The 27,190-nt window shown below is 38.8% G+C and overlaps 2 protein-coding genes across 2 annotated transcripts; both read left to right on the top strand.

The window, feature by feature from the left end:
• Nucleotides 1–513: 513 nt before the first annotated feature.
• vtg2 (vitellogenin 2) lies at nucleotides 514–10,484 on the top strand. The gene is given in 34 exon segments (NM_001104840.1): nucleotides 514–563; nucleotides 830–850; nucleotides 941–1,092; nucleotides 1,190–1,441; nucleotides 1,538–1,702; nucleotides 1,781–1,929; nucleotides 2,399–2,549; nucleotides 2,629–2,786; nucleotides 2,870–3,035; nucleotides 3,114–3,239; nucleotides 3,313–3,531; nucleotides 3,616–3,833; nucleotides 3,907–4,004; nucleotides 4,099–4,223; nucleotides 4,513–4,611; nucleotides 4,719–4,838; nucleotides 4,935–5,121; nucleotides 5,200–5,293; nucleotides 5,399–5,584; nucleotides 5,681–5,831; nucleotides 5,904–6,120; nucleotides 6,205–6,743; nucleotides 6,826–6,870; nucleotides 6,958–7,026; nucleotides 8,010–8,216; nucleotides 8,300–8,442; nucleotides 8,581–8,716; nucleotides 8,800–8,929; nucleotides 9,026–9,209; nucleotides 9,298–9,392; nucleotides 9,488–9,582; nucleotides 9,674–9,839; nucleotides 10,000–10,161; nucleotides 10,254–10,484. Coding segments are annotated over 34 exon segments (5,178 nt in total). The 5' UTR covers nucleotides 514–523; the 3' UTR covers nucleotides 10,367–10,484.
• A 4,590-nt stretch (nucleotides 10,485–15,074) lies between these two features.
• LOC101159180 (vitellogenin-1-like) lies at nucleotides 15,075–27,110 on the top strand. The gene is made up of 34 exons (XM_004067732.4): nucleotides 15,075–15,181; nucleotides 15,630–15,650; nucleotides 15,774–15,925; nucleotides 16,012–16,263; nucleotides 16,351–16,512; nucleotides 17,002–17,150; nucleotides 17,247–17,397; nucleotides 17,500–17,657; nucleotides 17,747–17,912; nucleotides 17,992–18,117; nucleotides 18,214–18,432; nucleotides 18,524–18,741; nucleotides 18,835–18,932; nucleotides 19,018–19,142; nucleotides 22,055–22,156; nucleotides 22,232–22,351; nucleotides 22,433–22,622; nucleotides 22,740–22,833; nucleotides 22,926–23,111; nucleotides 23,195–23,327; nucleotides 23,410–23,605; nucleotides 23,688–24,142; nucleotides 24,239–24,283; nucleotides 24,399–24,467; nucleotides 24,583–24,783; nucleotides 24,874–25,016; nucleotides 25,089–25,224; nucleotides 25,307–25,430; nucleotides 25,538–25,718; nucleotides 25,794–25,888; nucleotides 25,983–26,077; nucleotides 26,206–26,371; nucleotides 26,673–26,834; nucleotides 26,934–27,110. Exons 1-34 carry the CDS (start codon nucleotides 15,142–15,144, stop codon nucleotides 27,032–27,034), a joined length of 5,031 nt encoding a protein of 1,676 aa, XP_004067780.1. The 5' UTR covers nucleotides 15,075–15,141; the 3' UTR covers nucleotides 27,035–27,110.
• Nucleotides 27,111–27,190: the final 80 nt, after the last annotated feature.

Below are 27,190 nucleotides of genomic sequence, written 5' to 3'. Positions count from 1 at the left end.
TTTCCCCAAAACGAGGACTTTTCTCTATGAAATAATTAGGAACTAATAAGGCTAATCAAACAGGTGGGCAGAAAAATTAGAACACTCTGACTTTGTGCTGAATCATTTAAATTAATCTTTATATACAAGCTAATTTTCAATTAATATTTTAAGTATTTATTTTAGAAGTTAAACCAACTCTAAGCTAAGAGCTCATCTGATTTCGTTGTTCTTTAGATGACAATTTCATCATTCTTTAAAAAAAAGTAAGTGGCTCTGCTCATAAATGATAATTCTATGTTAGAGAAATACAAAGAAACACAAATCTGGAAACCATCCATCCATCTAGATAAAGTCAGGTTGAGACAGCGTTTATTTTTATTTTACTGTTTACACAGCACAGTCTAATCTCACTGAGCAGGGCACGATAACACCAGTGACAATGCTGGCCAACATCTGGTTAATGATACATTTTGATCGATGGCGTCACCAAGGAAAGTGGTGTTAAAAGGAAGACAGATGCTGCACTCGATCACAGCTCATCATGAGGGGGCTGATTCTTGCTCTTTCTCTGGCCCTTGTGGGTGAGTATGCTTTAAAGAATTTAAAACTTGATCTGCTTTTATTCTGAGATCAAATGGATGTAAAGTTTGGACAATAAGGCATTAAAATGCCCTATTTTTATTCAATTTACTGTTATAAATGTTTGAGGGGATTACTTTCATGGATATATTCTGTCAGAGATGGAAAAATAACTTAAAAATAAGAATAAAAAGTGTTCTGACAGTTTTGCTTTGATTGTTTTCAAATATCTGTGCATTTATTTTATTTTATTTTTTCATTTTTGCAGCTGCCAACCAACTGAGCTTCAGTAAGTTTCCTTCAAGATGTCCAATTCAAAGATAAGCGAGCAATTATTTCATCATACAACTGCTATTTAAATGTGATTTATTTTCTGAAGCCCCAGAATTCAGCCCTGGGAAAACCTATGAGTACAAATATGAAGCACATCTTCTGGGTGGCCTTCCCGAGGAGGGTCTGGCAAGAGCTGGAGTGAAAATTGAGAGCAGAGTTTGGATCAGCCCAATAGCACCTGACACATTCATCATGAAAGTAAGGAGATTTTTCATATGTGAACAGAGTTTCATTACAAGACCAACCAGATATTTTGCTGTTACTTAACTTCTATTAATGGCCATGCTTTCTGCAGTTGGTGGAGCCTGCACTGTACGAGTACAGTGGCATCTGGCCCAGAGAGACTTTCCGTCCGGCCAGCAAGCTCACCACAGCTCTGGCTGCTCAGCTGCTGACACCCATTAAGTTTGAATATACCAACGGTGTGGTGGGTAAAGTATTTGCCCCCCCTGGCATCTCTACAAGTGTTCTAAACATCTACAGAGGACTCCTCAACATCCTTCAGCTGAACATAAAGAAAACTCAGAACGTGTATGAGCTACAAGAGGTACAAATGACCACATTTCTGAACAAGTTCTTTCATCTACTCTTGCTTCATCCACTAAGAAAGCATATTTTGATCTAAAAAAAAAAAAAAAACTAGCCTGGAACTCAGGGTGTGTGCAAGACTCATTACGTTATCAGCGAGGATTCAAAGGCTGACAGGATCCACTTGTCCAAGACCAAAGACCTGAACCACTGTCAGGAGAGAATCTACAAAGATGTTGGATTGGCAGGTTACACTGAAAGTTGTACTGAATGCGAGGCTGTAAGTGGGGCCCTCATTTTATAATGCCAAAAAACACAATTTCTGAAGTCTGATGATACAAAGTTTTTGTTAACACAGAGTGGAAAGACAATGAAAGGAGCAGCAGCCATCAACTATGTCATGAAGCCCTCAACTACTGGTTCCCTACTCTTAGAGGCAACAGCTACAGAGCTCATCCAGTACTCACCAATCAACATCCTGAACGGCGCTGCCCAGATGGAAGCCAAGTACGTACATTTCATTAGTGATTCACCAGCAGGGGTTCACATACCTCTACAGTACATTATCTAAGGTATATGGAATACTGCCTTCATTAGAGCATCTACTTTGAAAAATTGGTGGGTGTTTGCTGAAGTTGTTGACGATACATCCCAACAAGTCAGCAAGTGTAAAAGTAAAAACATCCAATCCTCAAGGCCGACAAACAACAAATTAAATTTGCTGTATGTCAAATTTTGAACTTGAAAGAGTAGAGCAGAAAGGTAATAAAAACACATTTGGCTTAAGAATTCCAAAAGTTCCAATTCACTTGCATTATTTAATAATTAAAGTACAATGCAAATGAGTGAGAGGGTGTGCAGTATGACAACAAAAGTCAAAGAAAATGTTTAGAAACCATTGCTTTGCATGATGCAAAGGGGACTCCTCTGTGTCCATTAAACCGGTGAACCTTTAGAGAATTTGTCCTATTCACAGGCAAACCCTCACCTTCCTGGAAATCAAAAAGATTCCAGTGGAACCCATCAGTGCTGACTATTTGCCTCGTGGATCACTGAAATACGAGTTTGGCAGCGAGCTCCTCCAAACGCCAGTTGAGCTCCTGAGGATCAGCAATGCTGAGGCTCAGGTACTTAAAAATAACAAACTTTTCTTTATTTACGTATTGCAGTAAAAGACTTCATAATTTTTGTGTGATTCATTCTCAGATTGTTGAGACTTTGAATAAGCTGGTAACCCTCAATATGGGAAAGGCCCATGAAGATTCCCCTCTGAAGTTTATTGAGCTCATCCAGTTGCTGCGTGTGGCCAGATATGAAAGCATTGAAGCCCTCTGGGATCAGTACAAAGCTAGAAGTGATTACAGGTAAGACCACTTTCATTCAGAGGAGGCTCAGAAAAAGCATTTGTACAAAGGAATATTTCTCCAAGAGACCTTTCCTTCCCTAGGACCTGGTTGTTGAGCTCCATCCCTGCCATTGGCAATCATGTTGCTCTGAAATTTATCAAGGAGAAAATCATTTCTGGTGATCTGACCTCATTTGAAGCTGCTGAGGCTCTTTTATCATCTCTGCATTTGGTGGCTGCTGACCTGGAGAGTCTTAAACTTGTAGAAGTAAGTGCTTGAGTAGAAGTTTGACACACTGACAGTGAAGCGATTTCATTTCAATGATTTCTTTCTGAAACTCCCCAGGGCCTGGCAATGACCCCCAAGGTTAAAGAAAACCCAGTTTTGCGTGAGATATCCATGCTTGGCTTTGGCAGCATGGTTTACAAATACTGTACTGAATTCCCCTCTTGCCCCGTTGAGCTTGTGAAGGTGTGTATAGCAAATGTGCTTTATCTCACTGAAACCTATTTATTTCACTGCTAACTACTTCTTTCACACACAGCCCATCCACGAACTTATCATCCGTGCTCTTGAAAGACGCGACTACGATGAGCTCATCAGTGCTGTTAAAGTCCTGGGCAATGCAGGACATCCTGGTAGCCTGAAGCCACTTATGAAGCTTCTGCCTGGCTTTGGCAGCAGTGCCAACAATCTTCCCCACAGAGTTCACGTTGAAGCCATTCTGGCCCTGAGGAGAATTGCAAAGAGGGAGCCCAAGATGGTAAGACAACCCATCTCCCCAGCGATAAAGCACTTCACACCGGATTGAGGTGGCATACTTCAAGCTTTCACTTTTCTGAAATAGATCCAGGACATGGCAGTTCAGCTGTTCATGAACAAGGAACTTCACTCAGAGCTTCGCATGGTTTCTGCCATTGTGCTCTTTGAGACTAAGCTGCCCATTGGCCTGGTGACCACTCTTGCACAGAGCCTTTTGAAAGAATCAAACCTGCAGATTGCCAGTTTTATTTACTCTTACATGAAGGCCATTACCAAAACCACTTCACCTGACTACTCCTCTGTGTAAGAGCCCATATAATCATCTTAGCTCTATTTTTTCAGCATTTGCAGCTTTATAATTGTTTTTTCTTTCCAGTGCTGCTGCCTGCAATGTTGCAGTAAGGCTCCTGAGCCCCAAGTTTGAGAGATTGAGCTATCGCTTCAGCAGAGCATTCCATTACGATGCCTATTACAGTAAGATGATTAACGGATAACGGGGTGTTTATTTTTTCTTTTTCCAAGCAGACTGTGGTTTGTGTTTTGAACAATACTACTTTTGCCTTTCCAGGTCCTTGGATGGTGGGTGCTGCTGGGAGTGCTTTCTACATCAATGATGCTGCAACTGTACTGCCAAGAACAGTGATGGCCAAAGCTCGTACTTATCTGGCTGGAGCTCTTGTAGATGTTTTTGAGGTATGATATCCAGTTATACATGCTGAAGAAATACACCTAAAATATCAATTTACTTTGTAAGAACATAAAAATAAGAATAAGGTCTGAGTCTTCCATGTCTTCGCTGCTATGCTGAACAGTTGTTTTGGATTAAAATAGAAATATATGCATCAAGTCTAAAAGTATTTACTAATTCCAACTCCAACTTCAAAAAAGTATTTACCAACTTTTTTTAAGCTACTTCAAAAAATGATTAGGAAACTGAACTTTTTTCATTTTACAATGAATTTCACCTTTTTGTTTATTTCAGGTTGGAGTGAGAACTGAGGGCATCCAGGAGGCTCTTTTGAAAGTTAATGACAGTCCAGCTACAGACAGAATAACTAAAATGAAAGAAGCAATTAAGGCTGTAAGTTTGAGGATTACTCTGGAGTGAAAAGCAACAATTGTGCAAATTGACAAAAACGCTGTACAAAGATTTTCTGATATTAATTTGTCATTTTCTACCTATCATAGCTTTCAGACTGGAAGGCTTATCCATCGAGCCAGCCTCTGGCCTCCGCATATGTGAAAGTACTGGGACAGGAGATGGCGTTTGCTAACATTGACAAACCAATGGTGGAACATATTGTTCAGGTATGGTATTTGTCATATTTACATATGATTTTTAATTTATAGATTTTAAAATTAACCACCTGTTTTTCCCTGTTTTCCCTCCAATTTTTGCTATAGCTTGCAAATGCAATTGATATTCGTGCTTATGGCAAAAAGGCTTTGGACGCTCTGTTAGCTGGTTACACAAAGCAGTACTCCAAACCAATGCTGGTTGCTGAGGTTCGTCGCATCATCCCCACGTCTGTTGGTTTCCCAATGGAACTCAGCTTGTATAGCGCTGCTGTGGCTGCTGCATCATTGGAAGGTAAGTATTTCTGGTGCACTAGAATTCAGAATTGACATTTAAATCATACTAACAAGGAAATCCAACGTTTTTTTTTAGTGCAAGCTAGTGTGTCCCCACCTCTGCCTGAAAACATCAACTTTGCTCATCTTTTGAAGTCTGATATCTCTTTTAAGGCTGCAATTGCTCCAAGGTGACCGACTTGTGCACGTTTAGAAAACTTAAATACGGTTACCCAATAGCTGTCAAAGAAAGAGATCAAAGTCAACTTCAAGTTGTTTCCTTCTGCTCCTTACAGCTTTTCCATGCACACATATGCAGTCATGGGTGTGAACACAGTTTTCCTCCAGGCCTCTTTGGTGTCAAGAGCCAAAATTCACTCAATTGCTCCAGCAAAGTTTGCAGCAAGATTAGACATGATTAAGGGTAACTTCAACTTCCAGATCCTGCCTGTTGAGGGTGTTGATACCATTGCATCTGCACGGTATGAACACAATTTCTAACACAAAGTAGTGCATATTTAAACATTTTCAAAAAATAACCAAATTTTTCTTCTGTTCATCCTTTTTTTTTCTAAAAGGCTTGACATGTACGCCGTTGCAAGAAATGTTGAAGACCTTGAAGCGGCCAAAGTAACTTCAATGATCCCAGCCGTAAATTTAACACATTTGTCAAAACAAAACTCAACCTCACTGAGATCCAGGATGGCCTCTTCTGTGGAGGACAGTTCGGTGAGTGTAATTCCATTACAACTTTTCCCTTTTTCTTTTTTTCTTTTGAGTTAACAGTTTGTTCTTTTACAGTCCGCTTCATCAGAAATCCTGTTTAGCAAAACCCCTAATCAAGTTGCCAGCAAACTGAAAGTTCCCAAAGCCTTCATGTGGAAGCTGTGTGCTTTAAGCTACACCTTTGGAATCAAGGCCTGTGCAGAACTGGAGTCTCGCAATGCATCCTTTATCAGAAACAGCCCAATCTACACTGTAATTGGAAACCATTCCTTTGCTCTTAAGGTTTCCCCAGGTAAGTTACATTTATCGGCTGATTTCACCAACAAAGAAAAGTTGTAGCAATATTGGCAAAGTTATGCTTTTGTTTGTATTTCAGCTCCAGGCCCAGCCATTGAAAGGATTGAAATCGAGGTTCAAGTTGGAGATAGAGCAACAGATAAGATCATTAAAGTTATCAACATGAGTGAAGAAGATGAAATTCTTGAGGATAAGAATGTGCTTCTAAAACTCAAGAAGATCCTGACTCCTGGTCTGAAGAACAGCACAACTTCGTCAAGTTCAAGCAGCTCTAGCTCCAGACGTTCCCGCTCAAGTTTGTCCTCTGCAACCTCATCTCTGTCTTCCTCAAGAACCTCCTCCAAGACTTCTTCCAGAAGCTCTTCCAAGACTTCTTCCAGAAGCTCTTCCAAGACCTCTTCTAGGACCTCCTCCAAGACTTCCTCCAGCTCCTCCTCCAGTTCTTCCTCTCGCCGCAAGAGCAAGACAATTGATCTTGCTGAAGTCCTCAACAGGACATCAAAGTGGCAGTCAAGCAGCTCCTCCAGCAGCCGATCAAGCCGCCCTTCAAGGAGCTCATCTTCTGTTCGGTCAAGCAGCAGTTCTTCCAGCTCCTCCAGCTCCAGCTCTATGTCCAGAGTGAGGCACAATTAAATACATAGAAAAAGCAGACACATATTCAAGTTGAAATGATTTTAATTCACTTGTTTTTAAATTTCAGCAAGAGCTGTATGAAATGAACTTCACCAAGCACCACATCCATCAGGTGTATAGTTTATAGAGAATAAAAGTGTCATCATGTTCTGTTAATTTAAAAAAAAAGTCTTTAATTCATGGCTTCTTTCTTTAACAGCATTCCATCTCAGCAGAACGTGTCAAGAGCAAAAGCAGTGCTTACAGCTTTGAATCGATCTACAAAAAGGTGGGATGTCAAATCAAGATTTCTTTAAGTCAGACGTAAAACTGTGAAAAGAAACCGAAATCTTCAGAACCAAGAGTACAGAAGCATTTCAAAACAGAACATACGCATTGCAAAGCTACTTGTGATCCTTTTAACATAAGAATGCATTGCTATTTTTTTATTTAAGGCCTATTGAAGATAATGTAATAAAAACATTAAAGCAGTGGTTCCCAAAGTGGGGGGCGGGGGGGGGGGGGGGGCGCGGATGTATTGTAAGGGGGGCGGTGGAGTTTAGAAACAAAGGATTTGTATGTTTGTGTCAGTGTGGGGGGGCTCAAAAATACCGTATTTTCCGGACTATAAGTCGCACTTTTTTTCATAGTTTGGGAAGGGGTGCGACTTATACTCCGCAGCGACTTATATTAGAACTAAATTGAAATAAATACATTGTTAACCCTCCTGTTATGTTCATTTGTGAGGAACAGAGATGATGTTCCTGGGTCAATTTGATGTATGAGGTATGTTAAGTGTTAAGAGTATGTTAAGTGACTCAGAGAATCAGCAAACTTTTTTTACAGTAAGATCTTGAAGGCTAACAACATAATATTCTATTTTCCAATGATTTCATAGATTCAGAAATGCAATAAAAATGAAAACTGTTTCTACAAATACAGGATGAAAACAGAGTATTAGTTAGCCAATGATGCTTCATGAAAAGAATAAATAAATAAGTTTGAGAAAAGATTACTGTGAAATTATTAGATAAACAGTCTGCTATGATTGTGTCATATAAGGTTGTGAAAGTTAAAATGCGACTTATAGTCCAGTGCGACTTATCTGTGTTTTTTTCTACTTTATAATGCATTTTTGGGCTGGTGCGACTTATACTCCGGTGCGACTTATAGTCCGGAAAATACGGTATTCTAATCTTCAGAAAGGGGGCCTTGCAGAAAGGGTTTGGGAACCACTGCATTAAAGTAATTATTTTTTTCCCCCACATCTAGGTCAGGTACCTCTCCAATACAGTTGACTCTTTAGTGACCATTCTGATCCATGCTAAACGAGCTGACCACAAGAACCAGGGATACCAGGCTACCGTATACTACGACAAGGACAACTCCAGAGTGCAAATTATTTTTGCTAACCTGACAGAAAATGACAACTGGAGAATCTGCGCCGATGGTGTAATGCTGAGCAAACACAAGATCATGGTAAAATACTTCAACAGATCTAAAAAGGAAGAGGACTAAATGATATCATACTTGATGGCTTAGATGATTTTATTTTTTTACAGACCAGGGTCACATGGGGCATTGATTGCAAGCAGTACAACGCTTCAATCATCGCTGAAACTGGTCTGGTCGGAAAAGAACCTGCAGCTCGATTGAAAATGACCTGGGAAAGACTCCCTGAGGGCTTGAAAAGATACGCCAAGTGGTAAAAGCACTGAAATAATTGTTTTTCTTAGATTCAGCAGACTTGGTTGTTACATACAACATTCTGTTATTCAACTTTTTGTCCCAAATTACGAGCCATTCAGAAAAAAGTGTTTATTTGACCTGTTTGTGTTCCTAGGGCTTCTGAGTATCTTTCCCGAATTGCTGTTCGCAATGGAGTAAGTCAAGCAAAAGTCAAAAACTTCCAAAAACAGATCCAACTGACAGCTGCTGTCAATGAGACAAACCTAAATGTTACACTGAAGACACCTCAGGTAAGACACTAGGACATGTTTGTAAATGAAATGACTTACTTTAATTAAGATAATGTTTTTTTTTCTTTTATTAAACATTTCAGAGTACTCTATACAAACTTGGATTGGGTCTTCCAATTTCTTTACCCCTTGGAGAAACTGCTGCTGAGTTGGAGGCCTATCCTGAAAGCTGGCCTGGCAAACTGTCCTACATGCTCACCAAAGCCCATGCTGGTGAAAACATTCAATAGATTCCACATTTGTTCTTAAAGAGTTTACACGATTGTTTCAGTAGTTCACTTGCTTTTCTTCTTCTTCTTTTGCTTCCAGCTCAGTGCATCTTGGTCAATGACAGCTTGATCACGTTCAACAACAAAAAATACAAAAATGAGATGCCCCATTCTTGCTACCAGGTCTTGGCTCAAGATTGCACATCAGAACTCAAATTCATGGTTCTGCTGAAGCGAGACCAAACTGCAGAACAGAACGAGATTAATGTCAAGATTGAAAACATGTAAAACGCAGCCTGCTTTTTTATTTCAACTGCAAAGAATGAAAGGCCAGAATAGATCTTTAATGATATATCAAATGTTTTTCAACAGGGACATTGACATTTATTTAAGGGACAATGCTACTGTGGTGAAAGTCAACAGCGTGGAAATCCTTTCTGCCAACATGCCCTATCAGCATTCAACAGGTTTCTGCTTTCTCCTTTTAAAGTGAAATGTTGATCTTCCAATGTTGAGGCCGAAACATCACATTTTTAATGACCCGTTTTTTAATCATTTTTAGGCAATATACAGATCAGAGAGAAGGCTGAGGGTGTTTCTCTGCATGCACCTAACCATGGTCTTCAGGAGGTCTTCTTCAACCATACTACAGTGAAGGTGATTAAGAAAATCAGATCACCTTGAGAGCTTCACATTTATCGTAACATGCAATAAGGTCTGAACACTTCGATATCTTCTTGTAACACAGGTTCAAGTTGCCGACTGGATGAGAGGAAAGACTTGTGGACTATGTGGAAAGGCCGACGGTGAAGTCAAGGAAGAGTATCGCACACCCAACGAGCGAGTGTCTAAGAATGCAACCACCTTTGCTCATTCCTGGGTTCTGTCGGGACAGAGCTGCCGCCATACCTCTGGTAACACTCACCCTATTTCTTTTTTTAGCTTGTTTCTTTCTTAACATGTTTCAAAATAACATTTACCTGATTGCAAAACACAGAACAGCACAAAACATTGAATATGACTAATTGAATTCATCTTAAATGTTCTAAATGGCTCACTTCAACACCTTTTCAGAGTGCTACATGAAACTTGAGTCTGTGAAGCTGGAGAAGCAGGTCAACCACTTAGGGGAAGATTCTAAATGCTACTCTGTTGAGCCTGTGCTTCGCTGTCTTCCCGGCTGTATGCCTACAAGAAAAACCACTGTCAATGTCGGATACCATTGTCTACCCATTGGTAAGTTAACAGCTAAACATATTTAAGGAAGGAAAGATGAAGAAAAAGAGTTTCCTTTTTTTGAAATCCTTGTATCATCCTTTTTGTTCCAGGTACAAATCTAAATCGTAATGACGGCCTCAACAGCATCTTTGAGAAGAGCATTGATTTGAGGGAGACCGCAGAGGCTCATCTTGCTTGTCGCTGCACAGCTCAGTGTGCATAATTTTATAACTTTGCATCATGTTATACTCTGTTTTTTAACCAAGGTTGTAAACTTAAATAAAATATAAAGGCATGTGAATTATATGTTGCGTTACATGTCATTAAAGCAAGTGCAAAAGTCATTCCTTTTGTGTCCTGCGACAGTTTTAACTTGAAACAAATTATACAACAAAGCCTGTAGCCAGTTGTTGCTAATCATCAGCTTAATTTATTTTTAGGTGTGTGTCAGCTCCAAATCCAAAGACTTACACACAGATTATAGCTAAACTACTGTTAGACGTTGCACTCTCAAAATAACTTTTTCAACATATTAAGGTTTGGTGTTGCCAAGGGAGTGTCACGAACTGGTGGTGGAGGACCCAAATGCAGGAGACCAAGCTTGGTGACAGGAACTAAAACATTTAATTAGCAAACTGAAACATAACAAAACTATGAGGGGAAACAAAACTGTGACAAAAACAGAGCAGATGACCTGACAAGGATGTACAGAAACCAAGACACTTAAATAGGCTGAGGGCAATTAACTGAACTGAAGACAGCTGTGGATCATGAACCTGAAGGTGTGACTGACAAGGAAACCAAAAACATGACAAAGAAAACCAAACCACTGAATCCTTACAGGGAGCAACACAATTTCAAAAAAGAAAAACTTTGAGGACATGTTTTTTTCTTGATAAAATACAATAAGAGAAAACTAACTTCTGTCACCAATTCAACCATGAGTGTGTGTGACTGGGTAAATCGTACTGTGACTTATAAGCATTTTTGGCATTTGAGGAAGGTAGTAAAACAGCTACACCTACAAGCCTTTTCAAAAAGCTTTTTTTTCTGCTCTTGATTCCCAAACATTTAAATTGGAATTTTATACTTAATTTTCTTCATACAGGCCCTCCAGCATCAGAAAAAACAAGATCATGTTAAAAACACCAAAAACACCATTTTAATCAGAGTGGGTCTTTAAAGACCAAGGTTTGAAAACTATCTTATTTCGTGTCGTATTAAGAATTTTGAAAACCAGAAAGTCAACCGCTCATAGAGAAAAATAAACCAATTTCATTTTGAAGTTCTTACTGTTTGTATAAGTATGAGTAAAGAACATTTCTCATTAATTAATTACTAAATGTTATACTCTCCAAGTGCATGTACTCAAACAGCCACTGAAATAGATCGGTAGACATCTTATCCAACCCTTCAAGGAAACTTCTTCAATGGTACCCAACCTTGTTGGCACCAGTTAAAGGAGAAAATACATAAGGAAGGAGAGGATGAAGTGGTGGCAACAAAAAACACCATACATCTGTCTTCTGAACATATCTGGAGTAGAATGAAGGGGAAGAAATGAAGAACTCCACCTATACCAATAAAAGAAAAGCACCATACAAAACAGATAAAGGTGATGTGGGCATGGGGAGGTTGGGTATGAACCTCCCCAAGCACCACCTCGAACCACTGGTTCCTCAAGGTCACCCAGCCTCCAGCAGTGTAGCTAGGTGTTGGGGTAGAGGTAAACCGGAGACAGGTAGGTCGGTTCAGAGTGATGTGGAAAGGGGACAGTAGATTTTGGGGTAGTGTGGGGCTATAACAGGCTTTGACATGGTGCTGCCTGAGAGGTAATATTCACCTGGTTGCTCCCTTAGCAAATAAATTGAGATAGCTGGGCTCAGGGGGGTGGGCTGTGCCCCTTTTTCCTGAGGGGGCATAATGGCAGGGTGTTGCTCACTGCAATCACACAGGAAACTGTCGTAAAGGGGACCAGAATTAAACAAGACATATAACTGTCGACAAACAGGTTTAATACAACCTCACTAATAGTACATTATTGTTGTCTTCCATAGTTCATGCCATAGTTCCAAAGCTACTATTAAATTATATTGATTAGTTAAACTGTCTAATCTGCACAAACAGTGTTAAATTCTCCTAAGAAAAATGCTGGCTGAACCGTTAAGGGTGAGGCGTGCTTCTGGTGCACAAGGTCCAGAGTTAAAACTGTGAAGCAGCATTTCAGTTTTATGCAGTTTAACCCTGCAACAGTCTTTCTGCTGCAAGCTGCTGTTGAAAGCTTCTACTCTGATCATTTAAATTCAGGCCAAAAAATATTTATTTGTCTTTATCTGAAAAGCAGTTTGAGTTGTTAAGCTTTGCACCCTTAACAGCGATGAAGTCAAAGGAAAAAGAGGGCAATAACAATGAAGTTAAAAGACTTTCTTCAGCATTTTGCTCACACATTAAAACAGTTACTCTAACTAAACATTAAGACAACCTGAATTCCAGAATTGCTCCTCCGCCCCGACAATATGAGAGCCAAAAGTTAAAAATCCAAGACAGTTTTTTGTAACATCAAATGTTGAACCCAATTCCCAACAGTATGTTATCTGCTTTGTTGCTGGATACCAAATATCAACAAATAAAAGTTTTTTTGTGTTTTTTAAAATTGAAATTATTAATAATAAGAGGAGATGATGTTTGCACAACCTGTCACCAATGAGGAACATTCAGGACCAGGAGGCAAGCGGGTAGATTTTCCAAGAAAGTTACAATGGACAGAGAAAATGTACTGACCTTAGAAGTCACACTGACCACAACAAATAACAAGAACAAGCAACTGCAGTCAGGGTGCCTTTTTTGATGTGACCTTTGAAAAAGTAAACCTGTTTTTCAAATGTGAAAAACTAATGCCTTGGCCTGATCTCTTTTACTTCTCTTGTACTCAGTAAGGTTGTATATGTGAAAATGTTTTTTTTTAAAGTTATGTCTATTTTAAATTACAATAAAGATTTATCTATATTGTGTATCATTGTATTCAGAATTAACTACAACCAACAAAGCCCAAAGAAATTTAACCAAAATGGGATTTTCATACAAGCAAACTGTCATTAATTGGTAAAGAAATACATTTCCATTTGTTGATTTACACAAACATCAGACCCAAATACTGGCACATGCTACCATTTCTGTTTATTGTTTTATTTCCCATTTACAAAGATCTAAATTAACACACGCCCACCCACCAAATGTAGGTAATTCTTCAATTTGGCAGGTAGAAAAACTGTTTCACTAGCCACTTTGGAAGGTGAGACATTGACTATGTCCAAATTCCCACCCTAATCCCGAACTACGGTACTTAAAACTATATAGAATAGGACTGAATTTTAAAAGCAATTCAGACACCATGCTCACTATTTTTTTTCTTTTTGCAAAAATTGTTCAAATGCAATGCATTGTGGTCTATATTTGTGTATCTAGTGAGCAGTGGGAAATTTCTAAGGCATTAGAAATTGTTGAGTCAGACAGCACTACAAAATAGTGCTCTATGGACTGAGCAGTGAAAGAATTCGGACATAGCCAAAGTTCATCATCTCCGACAGGGGGCTCCAACCAACTATGACTTTTAATGTCTTCTTGCTCACTACTACCTACCACAAACATCCATCCCAGAATTGGTTAAAAAACATTTAATTCTGACTTTATTCTGCAGAATTGATGGTCAACATTCAGAGGCTGCATGGCATTCTCGCACTTCTGTGCTTTCTTTAATAGAACTCACAATTGCTGGATTCAGGTGCACTGGTAATTTGCATCTGCTCATACTGACCTCAGCCATCACAAACACAAACTCATTTGTTGTTCCATGTCATTGTAACTCTTTGATATGACTAAGACTCGTAAATACAACCGCCTGATCTGTAAAGAACACAATAATGCAAGGCCTATGCTATTTGCACATTTTATGTGCCACCAGCATAAAAAGTGATGTAAATTCATGTTGGCCACAAGTAATACGTCCTAACCTTAATCCTTTCTCTGGGTCCGTGCAGTCAAGAAAAAGGTTCAGGGCTAGCCGCACGTATTTTTCAAAATAGGTGCGAATAGACAATAAGACAATACTTTTAATTATTATTAGTTTTTAGTTTTGTGAGAAAATATTCAACTGAAACTTTCTAAATAATGGGAATAATGTTTTTTCTTTCAAATACATAAATTAATTTTCCTGTAAAATATTAGATTGGTAGAAATCTCATTTGGCTGGTAGACTTCGGATGCTACCGGACACTTAAGCTAGTAACGAAAAAAGTGCATTTAGAGCCCTGCCCTATTAGCTTTTTAGGTTTATTTGATAAAATTTCTTCCTGGTTATGGCTATGTTTCTGTGATGAACGAGTGACCCAATGGTCTCAAAAAAAATGTTTTTTTTTTGCTTAATTGCCTATTCTTTAGGTTAGTGGAGTAAACATTAGTCAATAAGTCTAAACTTTAAATAATATGTTACTCTCAACCGACACATATTGCTCTATGAAGACTATGAAAATTGTTCTCCTTCTGCCAGTCTTTTGCGTACTATTTTACTAATAAAGTATGGCTGTTATTTTGCATTTTTTGTATATTTTTTACTCCACACAGCTTTTTAACTTTAGATAAAAGGAATTTGGATAAAGTTAAACAAATTCTTAGAAATTTCTAATATTGGAACAATCCACTTGTAAAGAATTTGCCAATAATTAACCAAGTACACATCTGAAAAATATGAAACAAATTGTCTCTGTTAGCAGTAAAGGTTATTTTCCTAATTTTAAATGAACCATTTCAAAATCCTTGCGTAAGAGGATTTATTGGTTTCGTAGGCACTTCATGAAATTTTCACGGATTCATAGGTCATTTCTCAAGTCAATGCAGCAGTTAGTTGTGCAATGATTTACAATTGGCATCTGATACATTGCGTTTCCGCCCAGAGCTTCCCTTTAAAGGCCACCACAGATTTGAACCCAGCCTCATTCAGCCATGAGAGCGGTTGTGTTCGCTCTGTCTCTGGCCCTAGTGGGTAAGTCCAAGCTGCTATTGTGAGTTTTTTTTTCCTGTTTTAAAGGTATTGAATGTACCACTTCCTGTGTTTCTTTTTTACATTTTTTTAGACATTAAATTTTTATTCTTCTTACATTTAGATGAACTTTAAAAGATCTTACAGCTAGATCATTTGGAATTGTTTAATAAATCATAAAACTCATTAAACTAACATGAAGCACATTTCTTTGACTTTTTCTAAATACTTTTGAATTTACAAGTAATCTTTAGGCTATTTATTTTATTTATTTAAATTCAACATGACTATAATCTATATTCAAAGTTAAATGTTTTAAATAATTTTTTTCTTAGTACTTCACACAAAGCCTTAAAACGTATAGCTTTTTCCCCCAATGAAAACTTGTAAATTACTTGTACATAGAATAACAAATAATAATGAACTAAAATATAATTCTTTTTTCTTTTAGCTGGACAACACTCTGGCTTTGGTAAGTTACCAGTCAATTTTTCAAAACATTTGCAACATCAAAGCTCTAAACTGAATTCTAAATTAATCACAAATGATCAGAATGCTTTTTTGAAAAATGACATGTACAAAACTGTGTTTACAGCTCCTAATTTTTCTCCTGGCAAAACATATGTGTATAAATACGAGGTATCCCTTATGACCGGTCTGCCTGAAGAGGGTTTGGGGAAAGCAGGAGTCTATGGAAACTGCAAATTTCTAATCAGCGCCATAGACCAAAACACATTTATGTTGAAGGTAAAGAGCAAAAAAGGAAAGCAAATAACTTTCTCTTTGAAATATTAGATACATGTTATGCATTTTACACTTAACTTGTACCGTAGGTAATGGATATTGAGATAAATGAGTTCAGTGGCATCTGGTTGAAGGATCATCCATATCTAATGAGTATGCTTCCTGAGATAATGGAACCAGAAACCAGAATTCCCATCAAGTTCGAATACAGCAACGGAGCTGTAGGGAAAGTTTATGCTCCTGAAAAAGTCTCAGATTTTGTACTGAACTTCTACAAAGGCTTCCTGAGCTTCTTTCACCTTACCATCAAGAAGACACACAATGTCTATGATCTGCAGGAGGTTTGTAAAATATTAAAAGATTGTCTTCTATAAATTCTAATTAAGGGCTTTATAATCATTTGCCTAAAAAATTGTTGTGCATTTTAGGCTGGAATTGAGGGTGTGTGTAATACCCTCTATTCTGTCAATGAAGATGTAAAGACTGACCGCATCCTCCTGACTAAAACCAGGGACATGAACCACTGTCAGGAAAGGATCTATAAGGACATGGGCTTGGCATACACAGAGAAATGTGATGAGTGCCAGAAGGTAAGTTCAAACTCATTTTATTGCAAGTATACGACAGACTCACGAATGAACGTATGCCTGCCCTTGCCCTTTCAAAAACAAACCAGTATTAGGCCTGCACAACAAATCGCAAATTTATCGTTATCGCGATATCAAGCTGTGCAATATGCATATCGCAGAAGACGGGAAAAATTGCAATAAACAGCTACCTTAAAAGTGCTAAAAAATCTCATGGCAGCGTGAAGTATTAAACAAATTAAATCCATTTATGCATTTGACCAATCGGATGGACTCCTTTTTATGTTAGATGTCCATCTCCTATGTAGATGTGGGTCATTTGGAATGTAATTTTTATACTGTTGCAATGAAATGGAAATAATGTTTTTGTTCATTTGCTATATGTTCATATACCGCAAGTTATATCGTCATCGCAATATTAATCACTAATGTCGCATATCGCGAGTCTTCCGCATATCGTGCAGCCCTAACCAGTATGTATTTTATTTACAGGTATCTAAGAATCTGAGAGGTTCAACATCATACAGATACATCTTAAAACCAGTCCCCAGTGGCATCATGATCATGAAGGCGGATGTTAATGAGCTAATCCAGTTCTCACCTTTTTCTGAGCATAATGGAGCTGCTCAAACTAAGATTAAGTATGTGAAAAACATTTATGAATTAAAAATCATGGTACCAGTTCTTATTGCATTTAATATACATTTATTTATTTTTATTTTCACAAAACCCTAAAGACAAACCTTGGTCTTCCTTGAGATTCAGAATAACCCAATTACATCCATTCCTGTTGAGTATCATCACCGTGGATCTCTTAAGTATGAGTTTTCTAAAGAGACTGAAAGGACACCACTGCAGTTTGTAAAGGTCACTGATTTACAGGTCCAGGTACTGTTTCAAACTATATCCAAAACTATAAAAGTTAAGAATTCATACATGTGTGGAACTTCTTGGAATGCTTTGAAAAAAATGTGCTTCTTTAATATGTAGATCCAGGAGCTTCTGGATCATCTAACTACCCATAATGCAGAGAAAGTCACTGATCATGCTCCTCTGAAATATTTGGAATTGGTTCAGTTTTTACGTCTTGCCCGCTATGAAGACCTAGAAGTACTCTGGAGCAAGTACAGAGATACGCCTTCTCACAGGTAACTTTCAGTGATTAAACATCCAACTATTTTGCTGAAGAAATGGATATTGTTCCATTTTTTTGAATTAATGTTTAATATTTTCTTAGACTGTGGCTCTTGGAAGCAGTTCCACCCTCAGGAACGTCTGCTGCTCTCAGATTCATCATGGAGAAATTTCAGGCTGAAGACTTAAGTGTTACTGAGGCAGTTAGAACATTGGTTGCAGCTGTTCACATGGTTACAGCCAACCCTGAATCAATCAAGCTGTTTGAGGTTTGTACATCATAGAGGAAATGATTATATGCACATATAAACAGTCTTTGAAACATACTTAATATCTGCACTGGTTTAGACCCTGACAGAAGACAGCAAACTCAACGCCAACCCAGTTCTACGTGAGATCGTCTTCCTCGGATACGGCACAATGATTTCCAAATATTGTGCAGAGTCAGATGTCTGTCCTGTCGAGTTTGTTCAGGTAATTACAATAGTGTTTTTTTGTTTTTCCTCATTGGTAAAAACCTTTTAAAATATTAATTTTCGTGGAAACATAAAGATCCTTTCTCCCCTACAGCCAATTCAGAAGCGTCTCTCAGAGGCAGTTTCCAAGGGAGAGACAGAAGACATCATCTTGTATGTGAAGGTTTTGGGAAATGCAGGACACCCTAGTAGCCTCAAGTCAATCACAAAGATTATACCCATTCACGGCACTGCTGCTGCATCTCTGCCAATCAGAGTCCATATTGAAGCCATCATGGCTCTGAGGAACATTGCAAAGAAAGAACCAAGAATGGTGAGTTAAAGCTTTACTTACTAATTCTAAATATTCCCCTCATCCCCTTATCTCAAAGATAATTCTTGGTTTCATTTCTTTTTGGTAACAGGTTCAGGAACTGGCTCTTCAGCTCTACATGGACAAGGCTCTTGACCCAGAGCTTCGTATGCTTTCATGCATTGTGCTGTTTGAGACCAATCCTTCAATGGCGCTGATTTCCACCCTTGCCAATGCTGTTAAGTCAGAGGAGAATTTGCAGGTTGCCAGCTTCACATACTCTCACATGAAGTCCCTGAGCAGGAGCGCTTCCATGATTCATCCATCAGTGTAAGTATCATGATTCCTATTCCTAATCTTGATTTTTTAGAAGTCTATTTACATGTTGGGACCGATGTTTATCAGTTGTCTCTCTTCTAACAGAGCTGCAGCTTGTAATGTTGCCATGAAGATCCTGAGTCCAAAGCTGGACAGACTGAGCTTACGTTACAGCAAAGCTGTCTATGGGGAAGCCTATAGCAGTAAGATTGCTTTCATGGAAAGATAAGATAAATTCATTTTTCCATCTTTTAATTTTATCAAAGCCTGTTTAAAACACTTCATCAGGCTCTTTTATGCTTGGTGCTGCTGCTACCGCTTTCTACATCAATGATGCTGCTACCTTCCTGCCAAGATCTGTTGTTGCCAAGACCAAAGCCTTCTTTGTTGGAGCTGCTGCTGATGTTCTGGAGGTAAAAAAAAGCTAAAACCCAAAAAGTTAACCCTAACACCAACTAGAGGTAAGATCGGGCCTAAAAAATCCAGCCCGACCCGACCCAGGCCCGTGGGCATTAAAGCCGAACCCGACCAATTAACTTGATTTGCAGGCCCGAGCAAACCCGAAATTTCAATGTATCCCATAGTATTTTTGGCAGAAAAAAACGCCAGATTTCTTAACCCTTTATAGGGCACTCAATGACATACTCTAAAATTCAAAAATTAAACCTTAGAGTGTTATTGGAGAACATAACAAGACTTCATATCATTGGTGACATTTTTCAATTTTTTTTTAATTTCATGTAGAAAATCAATGCCAATGAAGTTACCATATTTGGTCACTTGCCCGTGAGTGGGAAAACAAATTCCAATAAGTATACATATATATATATAAATATAAGAAAAACACATATTATGTATTTGAACATTTGAACATCACTATAAATAAATAAAAGTGCTAATAACAAAAAGTGCTGATAACAAAAGTGTTGAATAGACCCTCACACAACTGTGTGTGAGGGTCTGGGAATGTTCTGGTTGTTGGTGGGTGGGATGAAGTCGGGGTCTGACACATCATCATCTTGATCCTCATCAACATCACTAATGTCAGGGTGGACTGGCACAACAGCAGTCTCCCTCCTCTTGCCATAAAAGATTGATGGAAGCTAAAAATTAAACACATGCAATTAAACAACTGTCATAACATCATAAACTGACAAAAATCACTCTTTTTCACTATTCATAAACTAAAAACAGAGTTTAAATTCTCTCTGAATCACTGTATAGTGATATAAAACATTTGGCAACATTAAAACATAATATTCTAAGTTGTATTTCTTTATTTGTAAAGAAAATGCACTAATATGGTTTGTTAGATGCATAGGGCATATGTCCAAAAACAGACATACCAAGTAAAATTTTGTTTTTAGTGAAAAGGGCGTATGATCAAATATGGTGCCTGCATTTTTCATGCCGTATTTTCACTCATTTCAATAAATTCTCCGCAAACAAATTATATGTCAACACTTAACACAACTATTCAACAATAGAATGTATGAGTTTCATCAACTTACTATGGTTAGTTTTGACGATTCCTTTGAAAATGTCCAGTGAACAGAGCTGCAAAAGCACATTTTTCTGACCTTGAAGAAAAAGGGAAATTTGATGTGACCCTAGTCTCTGCTAATTGGTAAAGTTGCACAATTGAGTAGCCTATAATGTAGGATGATCTTTGCTGATTGGCTGGGTAAAGATCACATGATTCTTGAACTCACTGAGACGGGGGATGGGCGTGATAACTAACATGTGCTCAAATTACCAAAAAACAGTCACTTGCCCCATAAAGGGTTTTAAGGTTTAAATAATCTACATATTTTTATGATCATAATAAATTCATTTGAACAACGAAATAATGCTGGAACACAGAATAAGAGGCCAGACAAAGAGAGTGAAAGAGAGATCTTGATGCACACTCACTTAATCACGCGGAGAAATACTGCAGCCGCTGCGGTGCATGTTTGCCTTTTCAGTTCCCCTGTCTTAAGTTTATCCTTGACATCTTGCTGCTCCATATCGGGGATACCTAAACAAAATAGAAGCAGACTTGCGAAGGGAAGATTACATTCACGACACATGCGCAAAGCATGCCCTGGCTCTGCGTCTGCGCTTCCTGTTAGTAGTTATATGGCAACAACCTTACAGCGCTTTCTCTGTTTTAACCAAATTATTTATTTATAACAAGTTTTCCTTAGTTTGGTATCCACACATCGTTTTAGTATATATTTTCATAAACATATTGTAACGACCCAGAGTTTGGACAGAGCTGCGGGTGGCCGGCGCCCCCCTCTTTCTGCCAGTTGCTGGACCACAGTGTATGTCAATCAACGGTGGGTTGGTGACTGGTTGGGTAGAGGGGGCGGGGTCTACCTGTGTGTGCGTTCTGTAAACGTTCTCTCTCTGAGTTAAGGCCTGTTCACACCGGGACGAATTTCGCCGGCGATTTTCGCCGACGTTTAACGCCTCGTGACTAAACAAAGGGCACCAATGAGAGTGTGCACACCGACGCGAAAAAACGCCAGGCGTTAAAGCGTCAAAAAAAAAAAACGCCTCGGGTTCGTTTTTTTTTTTCGACGCGTCGCGTCGAAATCTACTCGACCAATGAGAATGGCGCTTTTGCTCACGTGTCTGGAGCTTCTGAAGTTACAGTAAAACACAACTTGGGGGCGCTCAAACACAAAACTGCCTTGCTGAGCACACATACCAGCGAAGAAGATAGACGCCAAGTAGCGTCTACACTGCCGCGAAGCAATAATGACGGACATTCTAAAATATCCCCGACCCAGAGCACCAGTTGGAGCTACTGGTGCTTGAAATATTCATGTTTTCTTTGTTTGATTCTGACAAGCGTGTAAATACTTGCTCTCTTCTTCTGAGTGAAAAGCGACTTTCAGAAGCGTAAAGTTGCGCAGCGCCACCTTGTGTACAGGAGTATTTCTGTTTTACATTAAGCGCCATCTAATGTCAGGGAATGAAATTGCATGTTCACTCCACTCATCGTCAGCGAAAATCGCCTGGGTGTGAACACAAAAAACGTGGCGAAAAACGCTGGCGAATAACGCCTGGCGAATATTCGTCCCGGTGTGTACGGGCCTTAAGAAGAAGCTGGCTGTGCCTTTTGGTTCGTGCGGTGTTTGACAACCGCCCGCCTGAGGAGCTTCTTTGCAGCCATTACAATATATTTATTAAAAAAGTCAGCGAGAGAGAAGCCCGGCCCGACCCGACCCAAACGTAATTATTGTCATTTTAGTCCCCGACGACTCGGGCTCGGGCTTAAGATCTTACCTCTAACACCAACTCTAACCCTAATTTTACTCATTGTTTTTTTTAGATTGGAGTAAGAACTGATGGACTTCAAGAGACCCTTCTGAAAAACCCTTCAGTTCTAAAAAGTGGTGACAGGATCACCAAGATGAAACGTGTTATCAAGGCCGTATGTTTAAAGTCATTAATGCACAAATTCTCTGTGAAATGTCTCACATTAAAAACATCATATCTTTGTCCACAGCTTTCTCAGTGGAGGTCCTTGCCCAACAACAAACCCTTAGCTTCTTTCTATATCAAGCTATTTGGACAAGAGATTGCCTTTGCGAACATCGATAAACCCCTGATTGAACAAGCTATTGCGGTAAAACACAGCTTAGTCTATAAACCTAATGACTAAGTTAAGTTGTCAAACCCTAATGTGTAGTGTTTCCACCTTCTAAAGCTTGCGAGTGGATCCTCTGCCCAGACATATAGTATAAAAGCTCTGAAGACTCTTTTACTTACTGGTGTCAGTTTCAACTATACAATGCCTGTGATGTATACTGAGGTGCGACGCATATTACCCACTGCCTCTGGTCTTCCTTTCGAACTAAGTCTTTTTTCTGCAGCTGTGGCTGCAGCTGTTGTAAAAGGTAATTTTGAAAATGAAAAGAAAGAAAAAAAATCACATGAATTTTTGTAATGCTAATTTTATGTAAACCAAATTTTCTCTGAAAAATGTTATATTCCTTTTGGTTTTGTTTATTTAGTTAAACCAACTCTGTCGCCACGTCTGCCTGAAGACTTTCCTCTCTCTCGCCTTGTGGAGACAGACATCAAGCTTGAGACTGAGATCAGACCCAGGTAAACTCTAGTTATCAATTCTTTTGAAACAAAAGCTCATTCATTTTCAAAACAAAAACACTATTTGAAAAATGTATTTTTTTCCCCTTTAGTTATGCTATGGCCACCTATGCTATGATGGGGACCAATACTCCAATTTACCAGCAATTTTTAGTGTCAAGAACAAAATTTAATTCAACTCTGCCATCCAAAGTCTTTGCAAGACTTAACATTAAAGAGGGTGACTTTAAGATAGAAGTACTTCCTGTTACTGCTCCTGAAAACATCACAGCTGGAAGGTAAGCGTCTGTCTATAAAAAACACATTGCTTCTTTTACAGTGAGAAGTAGAATCTGGTTGATGAAATTTTATTTCTGGACAGTGTTGAGACCTACACTGTGGCAAGAAACATAGAGGACCCAACAATTGAAAGAATCGCTCCAATCTTGCCAAACAAAGTTTTGAAAACCTTCCCAATTCAGATTTTTTCTAACAAGGACTCTTCCTCTGAAGAAGTTAGTCTGGTCCCTCAACAAAATGTTTTGACTGCTCAATTGTCCCTTGTAATTTTGTATATAATGTATTTCCTTCATATAGATATCCTCTGAAATCATTCAAGAGGAAGATCTCAAAGAAGATGTTCCACTCTTAGCTAAGAGATACTGTGCCAAGTACCGTGCCATTGGACTCAAAGCCTGTTTCAAGGTTGCCACTGAAAACGCTGCTTTCATCCGTGACACTGCACTCTACAGAATAATTGGAAGTCAAAATGCTTCTTTTTCTATCAAACCAAGTAAGAGCTGAAAATATAAATGTTTTTGTACTGTGTGGGGGTAACTGTAAAAGCCTATTAATGATCATATGTTCATGCTTAGTTGAAGGTGAAGAAGTGGAGAGACTGGAGATGGAAGTTAAAGTTGGAGCAAAGGCAGCAGAGAAGATCATTAAACAAATAAACATGAAGGATAGTGCGGGAACAGTGCTGTCCAAGCTCAACAAAATCCTGACCTCAAATCTGAATCGCACTTCGTCCTCCTCCTCAAGTTCCAGCAGCAGTTCTTCCTCTAAGCATTCCTCCAAATCCTCATCTTCATCATCTAGCTCTTCCTCTCGCCCCAGTGGCAGTAGCAGCAGTAGTAACAGCAGCAGCAGTAGCAGTAGCAGAAGCAGCAGCAGCAGTAGCAGCAGAAGAAGCAGCAGCAGTAGCAGTAGCAGATTGAGCTCCTCAAGATCCTTCAGCAATTCATCCAGATCAAGCTCTGCATCAAGCCTTGCTTCACTCTTTAGTGCTGAATCAAGTTCTTCTCGTGACAGTGCTCGTCGTTCAATGGTAGAAATTTAAAAACAATTCCATTACAAAGAAAGAACCTTTATACATAGACATAGCCATTGACCAATTTTGAAACTGACGTTTGTTTTTTCACAGCAAAAAGTCAATTCTCACAGATTCAGGAAGGCACATAAGAACCAGGTATTTTTTGTAGATCCTGAAAGCATAAACCAGAAATCATATAATAAGAAAACATGTGGAGCTTTTTTGTTGTCTTACCTTGGTGTCCCCTAAACTAAGCATATCATTGCTGCAGACTTTGGCGTCAGAAGAGCGTTCTAGAAGCAGAAGCAGCGACTCCAGTTTTGAGGTCATTTACTCAAAGGTAAAGGATTTTATATAAAATAAGTAAAATAAAACTAGTAAGATGTTTCAAGTTGAATTCGGTTCATTAATCAAATGTGTGTTTTGAAAACAACTTCCTGAACTTTTCCCAATAGAACGAACTCCTTGACGAAAGGAGTGTTGCTGTTGTTGTCACTGTCCATGCTGTAAAAGCCAATAAGGAAGACCAAGGATACCAGGTTGCTGTTTATGTTGACAAACCAAATGCCAGACTTCAGATCATCATATTCCCTCTGTCTGGAAGCAACTGGAAGTTGTGTGCTGATGGAGTTTTGCTGAGCAAGCACAAAGTCACGGTGAGATACAATTTATCTTTTGAACATATATTAAAAGCATTGTACTAAGACTCAGTTGTATTTTTGTCAAATCTCCTGTTTTTATTATAGTCTAAAATTGCTTGGGGAGCTGAATGTAAACAGTACAGCACCATGATCACTGGTGAAACTGGTTTAGTCAGTTCAAACCCTGCAGCTCGACTCAGAATGTCCTGGGAGAAACTACCCTCTTACGTTAAGCGCTCTGCAGAGAAGTAAGAAAACTCTTTCTTACCATCACAACTGAAATACTCAATTTCAGATCTCACACATGGATTTTATTACAGGGTTTATGACTACATGCCCAACAAAATGCTGGCTGACTTGATCAAATCAAAGAGTGCAAACAGCACCAGGCAGCTCTCTTTCACTGTTGTTGCAGAATCTGAAAAGTCCATTGAGCTTATTGCAAAAACACCGAGGGTATGTGATGTTATTTGGCACATTTGACTTATTTCAATATAATAAGGCCTTTGAACTAAATATTATATTTCTATGTCTACAGCGCACTTATTACAACATGACTTTACATCTTCCCATCACCCTTCCACTGCAAGAGATCAAAAGCCTTACCCCCTTTGAGGAGGTTACTGATAAAGTCCACTACGTCTTTGCCAAGGCTGTTGCAGGTGAGGACTGCTGAATATAAGCATTACTTAAGATTGATTCCTAAAAAAAGAAACAACTTGTTTATAAATAAATATATACATAAATAAAGTTGTTGGTTTTTTTTCAGCTGAATGCAGTTTGTCCAACAATACACTCAGAACATTTAACAACAGGAGGTACAAGAACAAGATGCCAGAGTCTTGCTACCAGGTTCTTGCACAAGACTGTACTGAGGAGCTGAAATTCATGGTCCTGCAGATGAAGGACGCCACCGAACAAAACCACCTTAATGTCAAAATTGCTGACATGTGAGTTAATTGACAAAGCAACCCCAGAAAGACAGAAAGTCCATTTGACAAGGATTTGTGGCTTTCTTCTTACAGAGACATTGATCTGTATCCCAAGGACAGTGAGGTGCATGTTAAGGTCAATGGAATGGTAATACCCCTCACCAGCCTGCCATACCAGCATCCATCAGGTTTCCACTCAGTTTTTATGATAAAAAGTAATTCATTTGTTTTTTGGAACATGAATGTAATCCTAAAATGTTGCTCATGTAACTTGTTCTACAGCTTCCATTGAGATCAGAGAAAATGAGGAGGGAGTTTCTGTGTTTGCATCCAGCCATGGGCTTCATGAAGTCTATGTTAACAAGACCTCATGGAGGGTAAGCTCACCTCAATTTTCATGTCAGAAAAGGAAAGTGAGATTATGCAGCAGAGCAAATTGTGGTTATAAATTAGTGGAAGGTATATTTGATGATCACTAAAGGTGTTGTCTGATTGGGCAAACTAGATTAAAATCACTGACTGGATGAAAGGCAAGACCTGTGGACTCTGTGGAAATGCTGATGGGGAGGTCAAACAAGATTATCGTGCACCCAATGGACGCTTGGCCAGAAACTCTGTCAGCTTTGCTCTTTCCTGGATTTTACCAGCGGAAAACTGCAAAGACAACTCTGGTGAGACAGAAATAGAAGTACCTATTTTTTTCTTGTTTTTTTTATAAATATACATGTCGATTAATATGTAGATAATGTGTAGTTTTACAAAGGTGATTCTGCATTCAAATTTAAAATTTAACATTTAGATAATAAAATTTAACTTGTACATTCTTACACTGGGATTTACATTACTAAATGTGAAAAAGTATGGCTAAATCTAATCAGTGAGCTAATTTTAAAGTGAACTTTTACATTTGACATTATATACATTTCTTCTCCAGCTGCACTGCATGCATTAATCAGCTACCTTTTCATGCAGAGTGCCGAATGAAGTATGAATCCATCCAGCTGGAGAAGAAGGTTAATGTCCATGGTCAGGACTCCACATGCTTCTCTGTTGAACCTGTGCTGCGCTGTCTGCCTGGCTGCTCTCCAGTCAAAACCACCTCTGTCAATGTTGGCTTCAAGTGCTTTGCTGCTGGTGAGTGGACATCAAAATAGAGGAAAACAAGGAATGTAATACAAACAGACAAAACCTGCCAAAATTCTTAACTTTTCCTTCCATATATTCTGTGTGCAGATTCTACTTTGGATCCCAGTAACATCTTTGAAAGCAGTGTTGACCTGAGGAACTCAACAGTGGCTCACCTGGCCTGCAGCTGCACTTCTCAATGTTCTTAAAACATTTCTTTTGTTCAATGACTTTGTATTTTCTCAATTTTTTGGCCATAATAAAAATATCTGACCAAACAAGTAGCTTACTCAAAACTCTTGTGGTTATTGCATATTAATCTTGATAAAAAAGAAATGAAAGGTCAAAGGAGGTTTGGAAAACAA

Source organism: Oryzias latipes, chromosome 4, assembly GCF_053564925.1.
Source record: "Oryzias latipes strain Hd-rR chromosome 4, Olatipes_Hd-rR_3.1".
Taxonomy (NCBI): Eukaryota; Metazoa; Chordata; class Actinopteri; order Beloniformes; family Adrianichthyidae; genus Oryzias; species Oryzias latipes.
The sequence above is the reverse complement of the archived record's forward strand: the minus strand, read 5'-3'. Positions and strand labels throughout refer to the sequence as shown.

Coding starts and splice junctions, on each gene's coding strand:
- LOC101159180 (XM_004067732.4), top strand. CDS start 15,142: ATGAGAGCGGTTGTGTTCGCTCTGTCTCTGGCCCTAGTGG. Junction 25,719..25,793: donor AATGTCAAAATTGCTGACAT/GTGAGTTAATTG, acceptor TTCTTCTTACAG/AGACATTGATCTGTATCCCA. Junction 26,835..26,933: donor CTTCAAGTGCTTTGCTGCTG/GTGAGTGGACAT, acceptor TTCTGTGTGCAG/ATTCTACTTTGGATCCCAGT.